This window comes from Notolepis coatsorum (genome assembly GCF_963971535.1).
Source record: "Notolepis coatsorum genome assembly, chromosome: 1".
NCBI lineage: Eukaryota > Metazoa > Chordata > Actinopteri > Aulopiformes > Paralepididae > Notolepis > Notolepis coatsorum.
In genome coordinates, this window is record NC_140165.1 from 89,592,237 (window position 1) to 89,616,062 (window position 23,826).

General features: G+C 42.0%; 1 protein-coding gene across 1 annotated transcript in view; it reads left to right on the forward strand.

The window, feature by feature from the left end:
• Positions 1 to 23,826, forward strand: part of LOC311241623 (uncharacterized protein) — a gene marked incomplete at its 3' end in the record, with an annotated part of 62,568 nt that overhangs the window by 22,853 nt on the left and 15,889 nt on the right. The window contains exons 4-5 of the mRNA XM_084330499.1: positions 1,043 to 1,156; positions 9,088 to 9,579. Of these exons, the coding sequence (XP_084186625.1) occupies positions 1,043 to 1,156; positions 9,088 to 9,579 (606 nt within the window). The remainder of the gene's footprint in view (positions 1 to 1,042; positions 1,157 to 9,087; positions 9,580 to 23,826) is intronic.

Sequence of the window (23,826 nt, forward strand, 5' to 3'; positions counted from 1 at the left end):
AAATGTGCCCCTAAATTTCTCATTTAGGGGCAAGTGTGCCCCTAGTGAAAACGCTTAGCGTACAGCCCTGCCCCCCCCCCCCCGCGGCGGCTCGCGACCCTCCTGTGGGTCGCAACCCTGACTTTGGGAACCCCTGTCTAATACACCCCGCTGTTGATTGTACTGTAGCACTATTTTACTCTGTCCATTCTATTGCATAATTTTACTATCTATTCTATTCTATTATTGCACTGTACTACTTTACTCTTTTTATTACAGGTTCAAAACTGTCCGGTATTAAACTGTGTGGGTATCAAACAAGAGACTGTCAGGCTTTAAAACTGTGTAGGACCCAGGCCTAGAACTGCACCCTGAGAGAGGGAACTGCACCCTGAGAGGGAGGTTTGCCCTGGGTGGGAGGTTCAAAGGGTCAAAATGGGTATAAAACAGGAGGGAAGACTGTCAAGTTTTAATCTGTGGATACCAAACAGAGAAGGTAAAGACGACTTTGAACTGTTGAACAGTAATCCAGAACTATTTTATTGCACTGTAAAAAAAAATATATATATATATATTTTAATCTATTCTCTACTACAATTTTATCTTACTCTTTTTATTATTGTCTATTTAAAACAATCAAACCATAAACAAGGTGGCCTGTTGGGATGTTAGATCCTAATGTAAAAAACTGATTTTATATGTGCACTTTATGTGCTCATTTTATGCCTGTCTTTTTTCTGTTGTGAAGCACTTTGAGCTGCAGTTTATGTATGAAAGGTGCTATATAATAAAAAAGTGTATTATATTATTACTATTAAATTACAAAGAAACACTCATTAAATTACAAAGAATGACTATATACAACTAAAATTGTAAACGTTGCCACGTCGAACTCTGGGCTTTCAAATCTTCACTTATGAAGTTGTGAATACCACAGCAGTGGGTCACTCATATGCATGGTAAACAAGACCCCATTTGAAGGCACCATAAACCTTGGACTTGAACAGACTTTCCATTCATGCAAGTTAAATCTCCCTCTTTTTCTCCCTCTCTCAACCTCAAGATACCTTCAATTGCCTTCCCTCCAACAAAAGAAAGAAGAACATCGACAAACCAAGGCATAGAAAAACCATTACTACAAAGAAAGATGTCAACCTACCTCAGCCCATTCACACAGGTGAGAAACCCTACCACTTTGACCAATGTTCAGTTATCAAGGATCTTTAAAAGAACACGCCAACTTTTTGGGAAATTTGCTTATTTGCCATCTACCCTGGAGTTAGACAAGCAGATACATACCCTTTTCTTCTCTGTGCATGCATTAGGCTTAGGAAACAGCCGCACTGTTAGCCTAGCTTAGCGCATTCACTGGAAGTAGGTGTGCCAGTGTAGCCTAGTTCCCAACAGTCATGAAATACACTCCAAATACAACTCCAAAACTTTCCTGGAAACATGTTGTGACCTGTGTATTTACCACGTGGAGAAAAAAAAAGAATAATGATAATTAGACATTTTAGTTTTCTAAGCAGATATACTACTCTGAACTAGGGATGCTCGATATTGGCTTTTTTACCGATACTGATATACCGATATTGTCCAACTCCTAATTTCCGATACCGATATCAACCAATACCGATATATGCAGGGTTTCCCCCCCCCAAAAAATTGAATAATTTCAGGTAATTAACATTACATATTTCTTGTTGTGGAATTAACACAACATTATGCATACTTTTGACAATAAATAAAATCAGAATTTGTTCTTACTTGCTTGCCTGGGTAAATAAAGGTTATAGAAATGTAAAAAATAAAATAAAAATTGAAAACCGATACCGATATTTTCCGATACCCTACTCTGAACAATTTTTTGCCGAACCACTGCTGCCTGGGCGCAGTGATTTCATCACCTCAAAAGCCCTGTTGTTCTTTGAAAAAAGACGCTAAGCTAGGCTAACGGTGCAGCTGTTCCCTAAGCCTAATGCATGCACAGAGAAGAAAAGGGTATGTATTTGCTTGTCTAACTCCAGGGTAGATGGCAAATAAGCTCATTTCCCCAAAAGTTGACGTGTTCCTTTAAAGCAACACCAGTATGTTCATACGGGAAAACCCTACAAATGTGACCAATATGATAAGAGCTTCAGTCAGCAAGGATCTTTAACACTTTCCGTGCCGGAGCTCGGTGCCCCGGAACCTCCTTGAATGCCGCCACCCACTTCAATGTTGGCATTAAAAACGCCTAATCTATGTTTTAAATTATGGCTATGTGTCTAATCTGCCCGTCGCTTATCAATGACTCGTTTGCAGTCAACATTGTCGAAACGGATTGTTTTTTTATCGGTTCATTTTCGTTTTATAGCATTTTGAAAAGCCCTCGTTTTCAAGGAAAATATAAAGATTCCGTGATAAAAGACATTTACTGGAATATTCTAGAATATACAAATTTCATTTTTCGGCCTATTTATGAATCGTTTTCAAATAAACGCTAGATTATCTATGTGTACGTATGCACGCTATAGACGTGAGCTGAAAAATCGATTCTCTTATTTCCTCATCAGCGATCACAGCCAAACTCACATCACACATAGGGGACACGCTGTTATCTCAGCGAATACAGCTCCGATTACCCCAAGACTGGTAACATAGACTCCTTACCTTAGATCAGATGTTCTCCAAAAAGATTATTCCAATTCCTGATCGCCATTCCAAATATCGATCAAGCTTATTGATTGATTATTGGCTGCTGTAAATATATATTCCAGGCTGATTTCCGTCCCGCGATCAGATCCCTCTTGAGCAGACTGCTCGCCAGCACAAGGAGCCAATTGCGACAGTCTAAGCCAGGGGTTCTCAACCTTTCTGTGTCCAAAAAAATATTCCAGGGCACCCCTACATACGGTAAAGACTTTTCCGGTGATGATGACAAAAGTGCTTGCTTTCAAAATAACGTTTATTTAACCCATTGAAACCGGGAAACACATTTGTGTGTATATGCAGGCTATATAATGCATTATTAGCAGGCGTTTCAGGTCTAAATGTATAAATAAATATAGCAATAGTGTGACCATTTCTCAAACAGAAAATCATGTATTTTTTTTTTAAATACAGAAAAGGATCACTAACGTGCTATCTGTTGCAGCTGCACTGTTTTCCATAAAAATAACAGTGTGACCATTTCTCAAACAGAAAATCATGTATTTATTTTTTTAAATACAGAAAAATATCAATAAAGTGCTCTGTTGCAGCTGCACTGTTTTCCATAAAAACAACAGTGTGACCATTTCTCAAACAGAAAATCATGTATTTATTTTTTTAAATACAGAAAAATATCAATAACGTGCTCTGTTGCAGCTGCACTGTTTTCCAAAAAAAATAACTAGTGTGACCATTTCTCAAAATGTCTCAAATTATAAATAAATACAGAAAATAAGCACTTGTGGACATTTCTAGCTCAGTGTGAGGTCTGCTGTAGCCCCTTCCGTGACTGTGATGCACCGAGTGAATCCACAGTCACTTGCTCCTCAATAGGAAACCAACGTATGTTGATCATGAAGGACTAGTTCTGGCCGAACCGCTCGTTATACATGTATCACAGAGACATGGCAAGGGTGCTCACAGTTGCACGAGGGGTTCGGACAGAGATACAGGGTGGTTTGAAAGTTCGGCGTTGCTAATAAACATTTTAAATAATTTTTATCAACTGCTCAAAACGGCATTATTTCCGGCGTTGGCTGCCTGGTTGTGATCACAGCGCATGCGCATCATGCACCCAACGCCGGAAATAATGCAGTGCTGACCAGTTTATAACAATTATTTACAATGTTTATTAGCAACGCCGAGCTTTCAAACCATCCCGTATCTCTGTCCGAAACCCTCGTGCAACTGTGAGTACCTTTGAAATGTCTCTGTGATTCTTGTATAACGAACGGTTCGGTTAGAACCAGTCCTTCAGGGTGAATCTAGGTTGGTTTCCTATTTAGGAGCAAGTGACTGTGGATTCACTCTGTGCATCACAGTCACGAAAGGGGCTAGGTCTGCTGCTGCTTCTGGCTAATGATACGGTCAATACGCGGGGAGATCGATGACAAGGCAACACGCATGTCATCCTCAAGGCTCAACTTGGCCCTATATTTGGTTTTCAGAGCTGTCATGGATGAAAATCCAGCTTCACACAAATATGTGGTGCTGAATGGTATCAACACCTTAAGTGCTGCATCGTGAGTTACTTGTCATAATAATCATAACACAGCAGCACTCACTTGTTCTGCACTTGGCGAGTAGCCCATCACCGTCGCGTGTAAAGCACTTTTCTGAAGCTGTGTGATCCGGTCTTGAACTTTCCATAACGTGTCTCGATAAATCCATTTGATTAGATCCAGCACTGAATGCATTTAGTGATTATTATCGCTTTGCATTTCCTTGATAACGGACCAGAGCCGCGAGCCGGCTCTGTAACGGAGATAGGACCCGTGATGTGACGTCACACGAATGCGACTGCTCTGGAAATGCGTTGGAAAATCTGTTGGTAAAAGCAATGACGCCTGCCGCGGACGTTAAGTTGGTAAAGTTTCTATAATAACTTTACGAAACGTGTGAAGACATTTTGATCGATTTCTTTTTTAGTTCATGTTATTAGATTAGGCAATTATTGTATACACATGAAGCACTAGATAGACTATTTGTTTAGTTAAATAGTTGTCATTCTATATTCTTAAAGAAACATTCCCATCAGGCATCTCGCGGCACCCCTGGCAGCTCTCCGCGGCTCCCCTGTGTGCCGCGGAACCCCTGTTGAGAACCGCTGGTCTCAGCGACTGACCTGCAGTTACACAGGGATAGATGATAGGGGGCGCTTTTTTCCAATCTGAGCTCCTGTAGGGGCTGGTGTACCAACGGGAGACTCTGTTGATGAAAAATAAAAAAATAAAACTATTTGTCGTCGTGGGCACTCAATGGGGGGGCTGATAAAACGAGATATGTCGTCCGTGGCACTGAAAGGGTTAAAGCAACACCAATATATTCATATAGGAAACAAACCTTACCAATGTGACCAGAGTTTCTGTAGACTGGATAATTTAAAGTTTCATCAACGTGTTCACACAGGAGAGAAACCCTACCACGGTGATCGATGTGAGAAGAGCTTCAGTCAGCACGGATCTTTAAAGAAACACCAGTATACATTAGGGATGGGTACCTTTCACATTTGAACCGATACGGTACCAGTACCTGTGAATCGATACTGGTACCCAACGGTACCTTTTTTCGATACTTTATTTACCTACCTCAGTCATGAAAAAAATAATCCAAACTTCAAATAACTACAATTTCGACAGTTTTCGGCTTGCCATTGCTCCGACTGCTTTGTTGTTGAATCAAGTAAAATCCTAGGTAAGCATATATTGTGCGTGTGAACGTTGACATTTTTTTATTTTTATTTTTTTGGTATCTTACTTAAATCGATACTCGGTAGTACCGACGTGTTTCGGTTCGGTACCTCAAAAGTACCGAATTCGGTACCCATCCCTAGTATACATACAGGAAACAAACCTTACCAATCTGACCCATGTGGGAAGAGATTCAGACGCAAATGTACTTACAGCTTAGGGGTGGACGGTATGGTCTAAAATGTATATCACGGTATAATTTGAAGCATAGACGGTAACGGTATATATCACGGTATCAGTGTTTCTGTTAGAATAATTTTTTTTGCCTGATAGGCAGGCTATATAAAGAATGACATCCTCAAGGCATGTAGATTTATAATATTTTAACTTAAAACTAGGCTACTTTTGCGTATAAAGTCATTATATTCCAAATAAAATAAGTCCCGAGTCGAGACTCCTGCTCCCATTGCAAACAGCGGGGCTGGATTTTGCTAGAAGCATATGTAGCTGCAGAGCGAATTGAATTGAATAAGAATTGAGACAAAGGTGCCACTCATCCTCAGCTTTAAGAATTGACAATTGTGTCAACAAATTGACACATGTTTCAACAAATTGACACATGTGTCAACAAATTGACACACAAAATGCTTAGAGACGCGCAAGGGTGGGGGGGGCGCTGTTTGACGGGCCTGTGACCAGACCTGAAAGAGCCACTGGCTCTGCGGCTCTGCAGCTGCATGCTATTCGCAAATCCACTGCTGCAGCCGTCCTCCCGGCTCCCGCTGCTGCCGTCGTTATCATAACACTACACACATATCTAATGTTTACAGCAAACTGTAGTTGATCACCAGGTATGTTTTATTAACGTAGAATAATTCATATAAGAAAAACGATAGGGAAATATCTTACCTTTCTCCACTGGTTAAAAATGCCAGGAACTGAAATTGAAACTTGCTGTGCGCCGCGGTGATATGTGTTTATTATGAAATGACAATTGCGTGTTGACACGCCCACTGCGCGAAGCCTCCTAAATAACTTTTTCCAGTTTGCACATATCTATTATCTATGACTAATTCTATCTATTTTTAGGGGCAAATGCGATTGAAATAGTCGCGCTGTGGTTACATGACGTCATTGCTATTTTAGAGCTGCTCTACCGGTTAAACGGTATAGTCAAAATCCATACCGTAGAGCAAATTAATACCGCTTATACCGTATACCGTTTATACCGTCCACCCCTATTACAGCTACACCAGCATATTCATAAGCGAGGACGGAGAAAAGGTGGCTTCTCTTTGATGACCCTCCCGGAGCTCGGAGTGGGTCTGAGGCGGCTAGAAGATGTAGATCGGAGCGGTCTTGAGGGTGTGTAGTTAGAGGCCCTTGACCGGGGGTAGGCGGGAGCCATTCCCCTCGCCGCGCGATATGCCAGGTCGATGACCTTGAAGCGGATCTGTGCGCCGATGGGGAGTCAGTGCAGGTCCCTAAGAAGCGGTATAATATGGGCTGACTTTGGTAGGTTGGAGTGCGGCTGCGTTCTGAATGAGTTGAAGAGGCTTGGAGGCGGTGGTCATTAGACCAGCGAGCAGTGCATTGCAGTAGTCGAGGCGAGACATGAATGGACAAGGAGTTGAGTGGCAGATCCTTCTGACATTGCTCAGGAGGAATCTGCAGGTTCTGGTCGTTGCAGCTGGAGAAGTTCAGCCGATCATCAAGGACCACCAAGGACCACCAAGGTTCTTGGCGGTCGGGGACCAGGCCACAGCTACATTTTCCACTGTGATGGAAAGGTCGGTCAACTGGGAGGATTTGGCTGGCAGGTGAAGCAATTTTCATCAACGTGTTCACACAGGAGAGAAACCCTACCACGGTGATCGATGTGAGAAGAGCTTCAGTCAGCACGGATCTTTAAAGAAACACCAGTATACATTAGGGATGGGTACCTTTCACATTTGAACCGATACGGTACCAGTACCTGTGAATCGATACTGGTACCCAACGGTACCTTTTTTCGATACTTTATTTACCTACCTCAGTCATGAAAAAAATAATCCAAACTTCAAATAACTACAATTTCGACAGTTTTCGGCTTGCCATTGCTCCGACTGCTTTGTTGTTGAATCAAGTAAAATCCTAGGTAAGCATATATTGTGCGTGTGAACGTTGACATTTTTTTATTTTTATTTTTTTGGTATCTTACTTAAATCGATACTCGGTAGTACCGACGTGTTTCGGTTCGGTACCTCAAAAGTACCGAATTCGGTACCCATCCCTAGTATACATACAGGAAACAAACCTTACCAATCTGACCCATGTGGGAAGAGATTCAGACGCAAATGTACTTACAGCTACACCAGCATATTCATAAGCGAGGACGGAGAAAAGGTGGCTTCTCTTTGATGACCCTCCCGGAGCTCGGAGTGGGTCTGAGGCGGCTAGAAGATGTAGATCGGAGCGGTCTTGAGGGTGTGTAGTTAGAGGCCCTTGACCGGGGGTAGGCGGGAGCCATTCCCCTCGCCGCGCGATATGCCAGGTCGATGACCTTGAAGCGGATCTGTGCGCCGATGGGGAGTCAGTGCAGGTCCCTAAGAAGCGGTATAATATGGGCTGACTTTGGTAGGTTGGAGTGCGGCTGCGTTCTGAATGAGTTGAAGAGGCTTGGAGGCGGTGGTCATTAGACCAGCGAGCAGTGCATTGCAGTAGTCGAGGCGAGACATGAATGGACAAGGAGTTGAGTGGCAGATCCTTCTGACATTGCTCAGGAGGAATCTGCAGGTTCTGGTCGTTGCAGCTGGAGAAGTTCAGCCGATCATCAAGGACCACCAAGGACCACCAAGGTTCTTGGCGGTCGGGGACCAGGCCACAGCTACATTTTCCACTGTGATGGAAAGGTCGGTCAACTGGGAGGATTTGGCTGGCAGGTGAAGCAATTCTGTTTCGCTTAGGTTCAGTTTGAGGTGAGAGGTCGGACAGATAGGCCGAGATTCGCTCAGAGATATGGATATCTTGGGGCGGTCGAATGGCGTAGCGGAGATTCGCTCAGAGATATGGATATCTTGGGGCGGTCGGATGGCGTAGCGGAGATTGCGCTCGTCACCAATGCAAGAGGCTGCGGTCTCGACTCCCGGAGTCAGCATTGCCTGCGGCTTCGCCCGATCGTCATACTAACTCGTTTGGCTGAGTTAGCGGGAGGGAAGTTGAGGGTGTTAATCTGGCGTTGTGGACAGCGACGCCTACAGATCAGGTCTGGGCACCTGCTCAGCGAAAGGCAGGAAATGGTGAAGGCAGCGTGACCTCCCACGCGTTACGCTTCACCAATGAGAGTCCTTGCTGCCAGGTGAAAAGAGAGCCACTGGCTGTCTCCACATGTGTCGGAGGAAGCATGTGGTGGACTTCAGGGTTCCCTTGTACCGATCAGTAGGAGGAACATGCGCACAACAACCAGGTAGGGGAGGGGGGGAATTGGCATAACGACTAAATTGGGATGGGGAGAAAAAATAGAAAAGCAGGCGGAGAAAAAGAGGATAAAACAAAAATAAATAGATATGGATATCTGAGGGAGGAAGGGAGAGTTAGAGTTGAGTATCATCGGCATAGCAAGGATCCAGCTGTTTGTCAATACAGAATTTATTTTACATCTGTAGTGTTTATAAACCATGGAGCTAAACAGACTTGATCCATACAAGTTAAATCTCTCTCTCCTTTGCTCCCTCTATCTCCACCTCAGATACTTTCCCTGGCCTTCCCTCCACCATCATCATTGCCACAAAGAAGGATCTTAAACAACTTCAGCGCATTCACACAGGAAAGAAACACTGTGACCAATGTGGGAAGGACTTCAATGATCTGTCAACTTTAAAGGTGCATCAACGCATTCACACAGGTGAGAAACCCCACCAGTGTGACCAATGTGGGAAGCGCTTTATTAAACTGTCAAATTTAAAGGTGCATCAACGTGTTCACACAGGTGAGAAACCCCACCATTGTGACCAATGTGGGAAGCGCTTCAGACACCAAAATGGTTTACGGCGACACCAGAATATTCATACAGGAAAGAAACCGCACCACTGTGACCAATGTGGGAAGCGCTTCAATGATCTGTCAAATTTAAAGGTGCATCAACGCGTTCACACAGGTGAGAAACCCTACCACTGTGACCAATGTGGGAAGAGTTTCAATACACTGGACTCTTTGAGGGTGCATCAACGTGTTCACACTGGTGAGAAATCCTACCACTGTGACCAATGTGGGAAGAGCTTCAGACACCTAAATGGTTTCCAGCTACATCAGATTATTCATACAGGAAAGAAACCCCACCACTGTGTCCAATGTGGTAAGAGCTTCAATAAACTGTCAACTATAAAGGTTCATCAACGTATTCACACAGGTGAAAAACCCTACCTTTGTGACCAATGTGGGCAGCGCTTCAGACACCTAAATGGTTTACGGCGACACCAGAATATTCATACAGGAAAGAAACCCTACCCCTGTGACCAATGTGAGAAGCGCTTCAGACACCTAAATGGTTTACGGCGACACCAGAATATTCATACAGGAAAGAAACCCTACCCCTGTGACCAATGTGGGAAGCGATTCGTTAAACGGTCAAATTTAAAGGCACACGCACATTCACACAGACGTGTTCCTACCCAATTAGGTCTAGCCGACAGAAAAGGAAATTAGTGAAGGTGAGGAAAAGGCTAAGAATACAGTGGAGAAAGGTGACAGTGGATATGAGCGAGGGAATTCATATTTAGCAGGAAGAGCTAAGAAGGAGGATTCAGTGGAGGAGGCTTATGAAAGGAAACTTAATCTGGTTCTCTTTATTTATATTTCTAACTAAATGTAAGTTTTATGATCTGTCTGAAGTTGAACCCCAGTAGGGTTGTGCAGAGACGTATCTGATCAACCACATCACATGCCTCACGGAGAGCTTTCAGGTCATAGTTGTGGTCAGTCATGCTAGCATGCTATGAGGCGCCGATTGGGACAAAAGCCTGTCGAATACAAGACACCACCTATCCAGTTGGCGGCGCGTGCGGACCAAAACTGGGTGGCGTGCGTGGACCAACTGGATAGGTGGTGTCTTGTATTCGAAAGGCTTTTGTCCCAATCGGCGCCTTATAGCAGGTCCGTCGTTTCAATTTCTACCAGAAGTCTTTGAATATTCTAGTAACTCTATATTCAATCAATGTACTTTATTATGTTATTATGTTATATAATATTGGGTTATGGCATGAAAAGTTCACAATTTAAGGACTAAACAAAGACACCTTTAACCAGAGCCTGCAAATGTGTTGCTTCAACAAAATGATCTGTCTCTGTATTCGGTTAGAAGACCGGATGTGGGTGTGGTTTATACTGGAAGCTATTGTGTGTTATTATAGTGTATTATAGTGTTGTTTTTATTTAAATACAATTATTGTACAAAACAAGATGGGAACCGATGTAATTAAGTAATCAAATGAACATTAGAGGAAGTCACGTTAAATTCTGCGATTGTATTTTCTAACCTAATATTCATTGCCAATGCAATTGTTGTGGCTTCAAAGCATCAAATTGATTTAATATTGGCACATAATTAATTATCAATATATATTTCTACCTCATACTGCACTTGTCACCTGTACTTGTGCTCTTCTCTAAGTTTTATGAACTGTCTGAAGTTGAACCCCCCCTTTACCTGGGGGACATTGAAGACATTGAACAATCAGAAACTGAAAGAAATAGTATTACATAACAGTAATATTATACATGAACTTCTTTGCCTGTTTTATTTTGTATTTTTCCTTTTCTTTTTATGCAGCCTGTATATGATTACAGGCCAAATAACCACTTTGTTAAGAGTGTAGAACAGCAGGCCTTTGGCCACACCCCACCTTCCCTCCCGTGCTAAATCAGTGTTCTTTTTACGCAGCATGTAGACTAATATGTAGGCTGCGCATAAACTGATGTTGTTCTCTGACAATAAAGTTCTATGTGTGTGATATTCTGAAAATCTGTTTATTTTAAGCAGGTGTTATGAGTGTGGGAAACTAATCTTAAAATTGTTTTATCATCTCCTACAAATTCAAATTGGCCCTTGTTCAATATTTTGTTAATGAAGTCTATCATCTAATGAATTCCTCATACATAAGAATGATAAATAGCCTAAATATGAAATTTGCAGGCTGTTTTCCATAAAGAGGAAGGAGGAACCGATACCACTATCTGCGCAAATGCCTGCAAATTATTTGTTATACCAGGACAAGAGAGTTGTCGAAGCAGTTTTCTCATCAGTCCTGGACTATGGTGATGTAATCTATAGGAATGCTGCAGCAACTCTTATTGTCTACAACTCTGCTCTCTGATTCATTACTGGTGGTGATATGATGCTCTGAGAAGGTTGGTCCCTCTCTGACAGAGGCGCAACAAACACTGGTATTTGTTTATTTTTAAGGCTGTTACTGGTAAGCTACCTCTTTGTATCACTATCATTTATCATTATTGGAATGGAATGTTGGAACCTATGGACCCGTTTTGGTGATAGGCTGGTCTTTGAGGTCCCCCAAGTTTCTGCATTTTACTATGATGCCCCTAGCCTAGCTCATGGAATGAACTAACAGTCACTAAAGATTGAGATTCTCCCCTCTGTTGCAGAATTTAAGACCTTGATCACTAACTTGTTTTAATTTATTTGTTATTGCTTTTGTTTACCCTCATCTTGTTGTCTTATTTGATCTGATTTTATATGCTTTATATGTGATTTTTATGCTGCATTTGATTGCTTATCTCTGTATGTAAACTGAAAGTAACTGTAAATGAGTTGCCTCTGTTGACTTTCGAGTGTAAATAAAGGTTTGAAATGTAATTCAATATGATGGCGTTACATCAGAAATGGATGAATATTGACTGAGCTACAAGGTATAACCAGCTGCCACACAGATTTTCGTCTGCCTGGCTCCTCTTATATCGCTCTCCTCTTTGATGCAAGAGGTTTCCCTGAGTGATAGCTGGGTCTCCGCTTGCTGCGCACTGACCACAAAATCTAGCAAATTACTTTTCAATAATGTATACTTCAATTAAAATACTTTTGACTGGGTTTTTTAAGTGGAGGAAATGACGACATACAAAACTAAGCTTAATTCTTATGTGTAGTTTGCAGGTTTTTGTCTGCCTACCTATTACTGCCTCTTTGATGTGAGAGTTAGTGATAGCCAGTGATGTCTCAGCCCGCTGCCTGCCATAGAGACGAGGTCCACAAAATCTAGAGAATCACTTTTCAATACTGTGCTAAATGAAACTACTTTCGACTGTTTTTTTTAATGGAGGAAATGAACAGATCCAGCTAAAAACGACTCTGTTCTAAGCTTCATTTTGATGTATACATTGCGGGAGGTTGAAAGAAGTACAGACATACCAGGCTTGTATCCGTCTCAATGAATGTGATGCAGCGGGGAGGGACTTACAGTAGTAGAAGATGACTGGAGCGGCTTGGCAGAGCGCTGTGTCAATGGAGCACAACATAAAAACTACAGGACTTTTCCCCCCAGATAACGAGCATAATTTGAGTGTAAAAAATGTGTGTCCATCTCATTATCCATGCTTTCCTGAATTCATATTCAATTCATCCCTAGGCATTGGCGTTGTCAATACCTAAGCTCACATCAAAGGGCCATTATGGGCCTTGTAATACATCCATAGTGTGTAGTTCCATAGTATTTATAGGCATTTAAATAAGACTTTTGGCAATGGGAGTGGGTTTCATTGAGCACCTATCCTTAAATCCTTAGGGCACAAGTATTCTGTTGTATTATAAATTAGAATTATGCTTCCAATTGTTTCAGCAATAGTCTCTAGTTTGTTTACTGTAATTATGCCAAGGTATCGCAACCAATCTGACAATAATATATTTTGTTGAAAATTCGGTAACACTTTATAATAACACTGTTATAAGACCTTTAAGGTATTTGTAGACGATGAACTAATTTAACTAATCATGAACAAACCATTTATATACTGTACAGTGACGAGCCAGTGGTGTTCAGGCTCGACACGGTTCAAAACAAACAAATTAAAATGTCCACACAAGCACAATTTCAATAAATAAAAGATATTTATTGAATAGAAGCACAACAGTCCGATGGGCAATTAGAGTAGTCTGATAACAGTCCAGGGTCAAAACACGTATCAGTACAAAAAAGGGAATGTTCAATACTCAGTGTTTGTCTTCCGGTCCAGGGTCAGTTTCACAAGGGGGTTTCTCAGCCAGTCTAGAGTCCAGTACCACGAACACCTTCTCGCTTTCTCCTCTCCTTACAACTACCTCTCACCTCACAAACTCTGTATATGCCTGATGACTTGTCGTACAGAACTTGTAAGTCGCTTTGGATAAAAGCGTCAGCTAAATGACTAAATGTATGTATATCGCTCTCTCTTTCTGTACTCTGCTCCTTCCTCACCTCCACTCAACTCTACTCTGTCTTACCTAGGGTTTTATGTTATGCGTGTCTGGTGTGTGTGTGTGTGGGATGTTGGTGATCACATGGTGCACAGGTGTGTTCTATCAGTCCTAATCAGCTCCCTAATTGACTCATCTGCCTGTGGCAGTAGTATCTCCCTTCCTCCATGTAGCCATGGAACGGGGGATGATATCTGCCACAATACATTCGTAAATTATTATTAAATCATTTATAACTATATTTGTATAACATTTACAATTTATTAGGACTATTAAATTGTAGGTCAGAAATTATGGAATAGATTTACCAACGAAAAAGTGTTTAGCCTGCTCATACCTTAAAAGCGTGGGGAAGCATGAATTCATTGGCTCTGCTAATGTATAACGTGTATGTAGCTTCCATTCAAACAGACGGGAACAAACGTGAAGTCAAGTCTCACTCGCCTGAGACTCCCTGTACATACTCTGGCAATACCTGGCTAGGGTACTCCTGGGTCCTAGTGTCCCCCAGGTTACACTATATGTTATGTGTGCACATGTATTTTATGTTAATAAAATTGCATTTATCTATAGTGCTAATTCTTTCACTGTTTGATGTCACAAAGAACGGTGGATCCGAAAGCTGTCAACAACATTTGTAACAGGTGATGAAAAAGTCAACAAATAATTAGATATTTGTTAATGATACAGTCTTCACTTTAGATTAGGGCACACAATAGCATCTGCAAATGATTTATAGATGTTTTATGAATGTCTTAACAAATAATTTGTTAAACATGAAAAGACAAGTCTGGTAATTGCTTTGCGTGTATTCATAAATGTCCACAAATAATAAACTATTCGACATTTCTTTAATTTTTTTTATCCACTTTTTCTCCTTATTTTCAATTTTTTTTTCTCCCATCCCAATTTCGCATAGCCAATTCTCCTCTCCAATTCTCGCCTCCCCTGTCTTGAATGTTGCTAGCCTATGCCTCCCACTGGTCGGCTGTAGTGAGGATAGAAGCCTTGCATCACGTGTCCCCTCCGGTACACGAGGAGGCAGCCTGTCGCATCTTTTCACCAGACAGCGCGGACTCTCAGTGGCGAGGAGTAACGTGTGGGAGGCTCATGCTGCCCCCGATACTTCCTGTCTTTGCTGTACAGGCGTCACCCAACCGACCTGTAGGAGTTGCTGTCCACAACGTCCAATCCCCACCCATCGACTTTCCACCCGCTACCTCTGCCAATTGAGATAGTATGATGACTGGCCCAAGCCGCAGGCAATGCTGACTCGGGGAGTCGAGACCGGAGTCTCTTGCATTGGTGACTATTAGACAGTTGTTAATGATTAATAGTCTTTACTTTAGATCAGGGCACACAATAACATCTGCAAATGATTTATAGATCTTTTAAGAATGTTTCACAAATAGTTTGTTGAACATGAACAAATACCTGGAGGTACAGTATAGTTGTTTTTTCATATCCATTTTTCAAAGCATCTACAAATGTGTTACTTACTACTACACATTAAACAACATTATTTAATGATGAACAACTCAAGTACAAACAATGTTGATCATGAGTTATAAATAATGTAGAACTGATTTGTAAATGTTATACAAATATAGTTATAAATGATTTAATAATAATTTACGAATGTATATAAATGGTTTGTTCATGATTAGTTCATTATCTACAAATACCTTATAAATGTCTTATAACTGAGTTATTATAAAGTGTTACCAAAAATTCTGCTTGTAGCAGCTTTAATGATTTATTGGCCAAAGTTGTGTATTTATAAAGTAATTAATGGGTCAAATTGCAGGACAACAGATTTAACTTTTAAGTGTAACTAAACACATTTTTCTGCCCTGATGGCTGATATTTTCCCCACATCGGTGATGTCAGAGTTCTTCTTTTGGGGGTACTATGAATATATGCCCAGGAAAACTACCTTTGTATGTACAGTTGAGGCCAACATTATTAGCCCCCCTTGTGAAATCAAACAAAACCCTTGATTTATCCATGGAAATTACCATTAACAAGTGTTTATAGTGTATTTGTTTCCAAAATAATAAAGACAAAATGTCCACTAAGTTTGATTAGGATATTTTATAGATGCACAGAGTTAAAACAAGAAACGGCAAAAATGATACATCCAAAATGATTAGCCCCCTGGCCATTAATAGTCAATCGTGTATCCTTTCTGAGCCACAACTGACGACAACCTCTTAGAGTAGTTCTTTACTAGGTTTGCACAGGTGACGGGTCTCTTGAGGGATTTTGACCCATTCTTCCATTGCAAATTGTTCCAGCTCATCCAAATTGCGTGGCTTCCGAGCATGGACATTCACTTTGAGCACCCGCCACAGATTCTCAATAGGATTAAGATCTGGGCTCTGTGCAGGCCACTCCAGGACCTTGGTTTTGGTGTCCTTTAGGAACTGGTAGACCAATTTTGATCTATGCTTTGGGTCATTGTCTTGTTGGAAGACCCAGCGACGACCTAAGCCTAGACCTCTTCATTTTATCCCTCAAAATGTCAACATAATTTAATTCTTTCATGATGCCATGCACCCGTGCCTGAGGCTGAGAAACAGTCCCACAGCACGATGCTCCACCACCATGTTTAACTGTGGGAACAGTGTTCTTAGGGTTGAAGGCCTCTCCCTTTCTTCGCCAAACATAAACAACATCCATGTGCCCAAACAGTTCCAGTTTAGTCTCATCAGACCAAAGCACAGACTCAAAACTCATCTTACTTTACCTTTCAAATGTTCATGGGCAAACCTCAGTCTGGCTCTGATGTGCCGCTCTTTGAGTAAAGGGGTTCTTCTGGGACGATGGCCCTGAAGCCCACCACGATGAAGAGCGCTCACAACTGTGTTCCTTGAAACATCAACTCCAGAAGAGGCCAGGTCAGCAACAATCACCTTGGCAGATGTCGGGGGGGCTTCTGGCTGACATCTCTGACTAGTTTCCCCTCCAGAGTTCTTGAAATATTGCGCTTTCGACCACACCCAGGTTTATTTCTTACAGAATTAGTCTCCTTGTACTTAGCAATGGTCAGCAGTTCTAGACTCTGTGAAATGCTTGAAAATGGCAGTATAGCCTTCCCCCTTATCATGAGCCTCCACTATCTTCTTTCTGAGCTCAAGACTGATTTCCTTTGTCTCTGGCATGGTGAGTAAGAGTAGTACGTAGTATAGTCTCTCAATAATGTATTCAAGTGGCCTGTTTCTTGGAGTCCTTTTATGCTGATTGAATGCTCAGGTGTTGTTAGGAAGCCAATCGACTGTACAGGTTTCAAAGCTCATTGGTTGATGGTAGGTGTTTTGAAAGCAAAAATTCACATGGGGGCTAATATTTTTGACCAACGCATTTTTCACTATATTTGATATAAAGCAAGCCTAAAAACGTATTTTATATTTCAAAATGTACCAAAAGCTACTAAATAGCATATGTGTTATTATATCAAGTTGTATCAATGCTGAAAACATTGGGATGAATTTTAGGAAAAGGGTCCATAATTCCTGGGGTGCTAATAATTTTGGTATAACTAGTATGTACAATTGTGATAGGCACTGAACATGTGATAGCATTACATACTATTGCAGGTTCACGCCAACATTTTAAATCAAGAACTACTGGGTCTAAATATGCTGGCCCGGATGGCCTATGTTGTGTTCTATGGTCAGCTTTCTTTTGTTTTTACAGACATTTTAACTTGTTTCTCTGTTGTCTCTCTGTGTGGTTCCTACATGTTTTAAGAAGTCCATTATTGTGCCTGCTCCCAAAAAAACACCTGCATCCTGTTTGAATGCTTTTAGACCTTTAGCCTTAACCACAGTGGTGGCTGGTCAATGAGGGCTATAGCGCCGCCCTCCCTGGTTAAAAGAGAGAAGAAGAAGATTATAATTTTTTTTAAGAGCCCTAGAAATCAAATAAACATGTTTAAAATGAATAATATTTACTCATTTTAAGTGTTTGTGTTTCCAATGCACAATATAACGTTAATATATCAAATATAAATAATTGTTTATCATTAACAGGAAGTGACTGTCTGCTAGAGAATAATACCGCTTCTATACTTTCCATAGCCGCATTTCTCCTGGGCTAGACGCATAGCGCTTACAGTGGGCGTGCACTGGTTTCATCGCTGTACTGTCGCAGCCAATCAGTGCGTAATTCTCTGTGCGTTGAAATATGATGTATTATGATGGAAACCGGGCGCGTTTTAAAACGATCTATTATCATCTAAGCAAGCAGCGTCAATAATTTCCGTAGCCGCATTTCTCGGAGACGCTCTCTGATTGGCCGACGCCAGTTTCTACACTGGGAAAGCGTAGCCACTCTTCGTTCGAAGTAGGTTAAGGTAACATTAGAGTTTGTCTTAGAGCGTGACGGCAAGTTCTTTCGACGGTTAAGCTTAGGCACTCTTTCAAAGTTGGTTAAGGTTAGAGTTTGTCTTAGAGCATGGCGATAGAACGCCAGGTAGTTTGCAGGCTGTTCGACGCGGAAATGGGCAAAGACACAGCTCGTCACTCACTGTTGCCTAACTTGGCTAACAACAAGAAGCTATATATGGATGCAGTGGACATGGATGGACATCAACACAGTCTGGACAGTGGATATACTTTATCAAGCCCTTCTGCCTGCTGGACAGTGGTGCGTTTCAACTTAACAAGTGAGAGTTGCGATATCTCTCTCTCTCTCTCTCTCCCTGTTAGAGCGATGCTGTGTTTTTTTTTTTGTTGTATTTTTGCATGGATCAGAGAGAGAGAGAGGGGGGGGGATAGGGGAGAGAGAGAGAGAGATGTGCGCGTGTTTGTGTAGGGCATATTGGAAGCGTGGCTGCATTTGACTGACTGTGATCATATATTGATTGATGGCAATGGTGATAGTTGTACCTACTTAAATATTCGCCAATGCGTGGTACATGTTTGCAAAATGTTTGGTATAGCGCCCCTCATGGAGAAGAATGCACCGGCCGCCACTGCTTAACCACTGTAATAATGAAATGCTTCAGACGTACATATATCATAATATATCTGGATATTGACCCACTACAGCTTATCGGTCAAATACTGTAGATGTGTGGATGATATCACTGGCTCTACATGCTGAAACACCTGGAGTACAAAAATACACATGTTCGAATTCTGTTTATTGATTAGAGCAGCACTTTTTCTACAATCATACAATCTAATCTGGTGTCTAAACTGATAGACCTGGGCCTCTGCAATTCTACCTGCAGGTGGTTACATGACTTTCTGACAGACCGACACCAGGCAGTAAGAGTTGGAAAGAGCTATGTGTCTAAATGGTAAATGGCTGCATTTATATAGCGCCTATCCAAAGCGATTTACAATTTGTTCCTCACATTTTACCCATTCACACACCGACTGCGGAGGCAACCATGCCCGGGAGGAGCGGGAATCGAACCCGGATTACCAGACTGCTGCTCTACCTCCCGAGCCAGTCGCACCCGACTGTCTACTACAGTTCTAAATACTGGTGCTCCACAGGGCTGTTGTCCCTTACTTTACAGTCTGTACACATGACTGTGTGGCCAAACATACCAACAGCATTGTGAAATTTGCAGACGACACTACAGTAATTGGGTTCATCACAAACGACATGAGGTTGCATATAGGGATGAGGTGAAGGTCCTGTCCATATGGTGTGACAAGAATCTGTCCCTAAATGTTGAGAAAACTACATTAGGTCATAAAACTATTCAGTTTTCAGTCAGCTGTTAATGATCTATCAGATGCAAAGCAGTGCTAAAATACAACATTATTGCACCAACTGGTCTGTGGGCGTCCATTTCTTCTCTAGCCACTCATCTGTGTGTGATCCTCACTATAGACCTGTATACGTCAGACTCAGTGTGCGCACGCATCGAGAGCGCAAAAGGAACGTAATCCTGGTCCGAACAACGGGGCAGACTAAAATATATTTGCATTTGTCAACCATGCTAGCGATCTAAACAATCAATCCATGCCAAAGCTAGATATCGTTATCCTCATACTATAATTGCCTAAGTAATTTTTTGGGCAAATTGAGATTTCTGCCTAACTGTAATCTCCTCACACTGTTGCATCACCCTGGGTTAGTGGCGTGCCTATGTCCTCAGCCAATCAGAACGCTTGTTTTACGTAAAAAAAATCCCCAACTGCCTAACTCACTCGTGTGACTTGTGCATTTTAAATGTTACAGACACCGATCGATCGCATGACTTAGGCAAGTATATCAACTGCCTTAGTGTATGACATGTATGTATGTTTATACAACGGCATGCAAATTTCTCGATTCTGATTGGCTGAAACAGTCATTTTACACGTCTTTATTGGCAACAATCCACGCTGCTGGCCCAGGACCCGCCCACAACCGACCCACATCACATCACTCCGCCGGATCACAAGAAGGTGGCCAATAATATTTACAAATGGATATGTTAATGGCGACTAAACGACTAAATATGAAGCGATTCTGTCAAGGGGAATGTGTTAGCCCTTTAAACAATGTTGGATGATGTAATTGATGGGTCTTGAGGCAATCTAGAACAAAAGAAAAATCGCGGTTTGATTGATAGATTAATTGATTGATTTAAATTTCTACTTCCTTCTTGCTACTGACTGCAGCGTTCTCTCTCACTGTCCGACGCTGGCGTACCCACAAACACACACACACACATACACACACACACACACACACACACACACACACACACACACATACACACACACACGCACACACACACTGTGACACACACACACACACGCACACACACACACACACACACTCCTGTCTGCAACAGCGGGGGAGTCAGACTGAGAGAGAAGCAGCGCTGTTTTAAGTGAGCATGGTCTATTGAATTGATTGATTGGTTGATTGCTAATTTTATTACTGTACCCCTGGTTTCCAACTGGTTAAGTTTAGGCTAAAAGAAATAAATAAAAAAATAGGGCGAAGAAAACGTTTTTTTCCTATGCATTCCCTTAACAATTGTGTGTATTGAGCCGTACTGTATTGTACCCATTCTGCATCTGGTAATAAAATTTTCAATCAATCATTCCAATAATACACAGTTGGATGTGTTAGTTGGTTGGATGCACTTCAAGCTGCTTCCACATGAGGCAACTTCTCTCAATCATTCCAATAATACACAGTTGGATGTGTTAGTTTGGTTGGATGCACTTCAAGCTGCTTCCACATGGAGTTGTGGGAACTACTTTTTCTGGCGGATGGTTTTTTCAATAAATCTTCGATTAATGTGTGTTTATTGTATAGAAATAAGGTTGGATGAATCTGGCAGTTGTATAAAAGCTTTACACCACGTGCAGTCGTGATTTGTGACCAATAAACCATGCCTAGGGGGGTCTAACGACCCTCGGCTGCGCCTCGGGCCTAACAACCACCCCTAGGCATGGTTTATTGGTCACAAACCACTCCTGCGTGTGATGTAATGCTTAAATGTAGTACGGGGAAAAAATGCCTAAGTCACGACATATTTTGTTTAAAAGTCACCTTATTTTGTTACGCAATGGTTGTTGTGTTTTTGTATTTTTGCAAACTTGTTGATATACCTTGTGGAACTTATTTTCAAAATATAAATTAAAAACTCGTACACATTTGCTGGAAAATTCGTTTTTTCTTCTTTTCCAAAAATCTTGAAAAATGACTTATCGTATGAGGCTAACGATATGTAAAAGGTGAAAGACTCACTCAGCCATGCTGATTTGGCTAAATGACATCCAGCCGTTTTCATTTGAAATATCCTTTAGTCAGGGGAGTATCATGGTGCGTGACTCCCTCGACCCCCTGCAGTTTGCATACCAGGCAAACATCGGGGTGGAGGATGCCATCATCTACATGCTCCACAGAGCGTACACGCACCTGGAGAAGCCGCGCAGCTCAGTGAGGATTATGTTCTTTGATTTCTCCAGCGCCTTCAACACCATCCAGCCGTCACTGCTAGCGGAGAAGCTCTCCGCGATGCAGCTGGAGCACGGCTTGGTGGCCTGGATCAAGGACTACCTCACTGAGAGGCCACAGTACGTCAGACTAAAGGACAGTCAGTCTGACGTACTGGTGAGCAACACCGGCACCCCCAAGGAACGGTGCTGTCACCCTTTCTCTTCACCCTCTACACCTCAGACTTCTGCCGCAACTCAAGCGGGTGCCACCTGCAGAAGTTCTCAGACGACTCCTCCATTGTAAGCTACATCACCGACGATGATGAGGAGGAGTACAGAGCCCTGGTGGAGAGCTTCGTGGGGTGGAGCGACAGCAACCACCTCCAACTCAACACCAGTAAGACCAAGGAGCTGGTGGTGGACTTCCGGAGGGGCAAGAAGAGGCCCCCCCCGATTCCCATCTCCATCCGAGGGGTGGATGTGGAGATGGTGGACTCATACAAGTTCCTTGGGGTACACCTGAACAATAAACTGGACTGGTCGGACAACACAGAGGCTCTCTACAGGAGCAGGCTGTTCTTCCTGAGGAGACTCAGGTCCTTCAATATGTGCAACAGACTGCTGCAGTCTTTTATTTTTTTTTAAACTTAAATTTTTATTAACATTTATAGACAAACAACACTTACACAAAAATGAAACTAACAACACAATAAGAAAGAATGCAGTGCACATAAATGGTTACATGGTTAGCATGGTTAGTTATCTGTTTCCACTTCAGTTGTTTTTCCAGGTACTTAATACAAAGACTGATTGTGTACCGCCCTTAAACAGGTATACAAATATAATACCTACTCAAAAAAAATTAAATACTGACTAAGGCATACATGTGTGATATGGGTCCAGCGACCCTCCTTGAACTTCTTTCTTCCCTTATCCTTCGCCCCTTTTTTTTTTTTTTTTTATTAAATTTCTCCTTGCCTTTTGATTCACCCATATACAAACCACATCATCCCTGAATATTAATACAACACTGTTAAACAGACATAAATAATAAAGTACAAAAAACATAAAACAATTGTAATACCCAAAAATAAAAAAATTAAATTAGAAAAAACTAACTAAAGCAAAAAGTGTGTGACATGGGTTCAGAGACCCTCCTTGACCTTCTTTCCTCCTTTACCCTTCGCCCTCTTGTGTTGCATTTGGTTCTTCCTCTGTGATGTCGTTTTCGTTCCCTTTATAATCCTCCCACTTTCCCCATCTTTCCCCAAATTTCTCTTCCTGTAGCCTCAGCATGTGCGTTATCCTCTCCATATCCTGTATCTCCTCTACTATTCCTACCCTTTGTGCTATTGTCGGTGGGTCTTCCTTGTACCACAGTCTCGTTATTGCTTTTCTGGCCGATATCAGCATTATCTTTATTAAATACTTGTCCCCCCCCTGTATTCCCTCGTGTGTCAGGTCCCCTAAGTAAAGCACCAGTCCCGTTTGTGGTAATCCGTATCCTAATATTCTGATCATTGCCTCCCCTATCTCCTCCCAATACCCCTTCAGCTTCTGACATCCCCAGAATATGTGCGTGTGATTTGCCCCCTCCTTCCCACACATCCTCCAGCATGCTCTTTGTGTTGGTGCATATTTTCCCTTCAACTCTGGGGTTATAAAGAATCTGATTATGTTTTTCCATCCAAACTCTTTCCATATCCTCGATCCTGTTGTTGAATGTTGCACCTCGCATATGTTACCCCATTCCTTCCCTGTTATTCCTATCTCTAGTTCTCTCTCCCATTTCTCCCTTATGTAGTCTGTCGTGTGTCCCTTGCTGGTCATTATAGCCCGGTACAGTGCTGATATTACCCTTCCTTTCCCTCCTTCGTATGCCCTTACTATCATCCTAATTATTCCATTCTGTTCTTCGTCCTTGTCCCCTCTTATTTCTTTATTATAGTAATCTCTAATCTGTAGATATCTGAAGTGGTCCCTGTTTTCTAGTCCAAATTTCTCCTTTAATTTTTGTAATGTTTGCATTTCCCCCTTCTCTATCATTTTGCATATCGCTGTTGCCCCCCCCCCCTCTCCCACCTCCTGAATCCGTGGTCCAACCTCCCTGGCTTGAATCTCT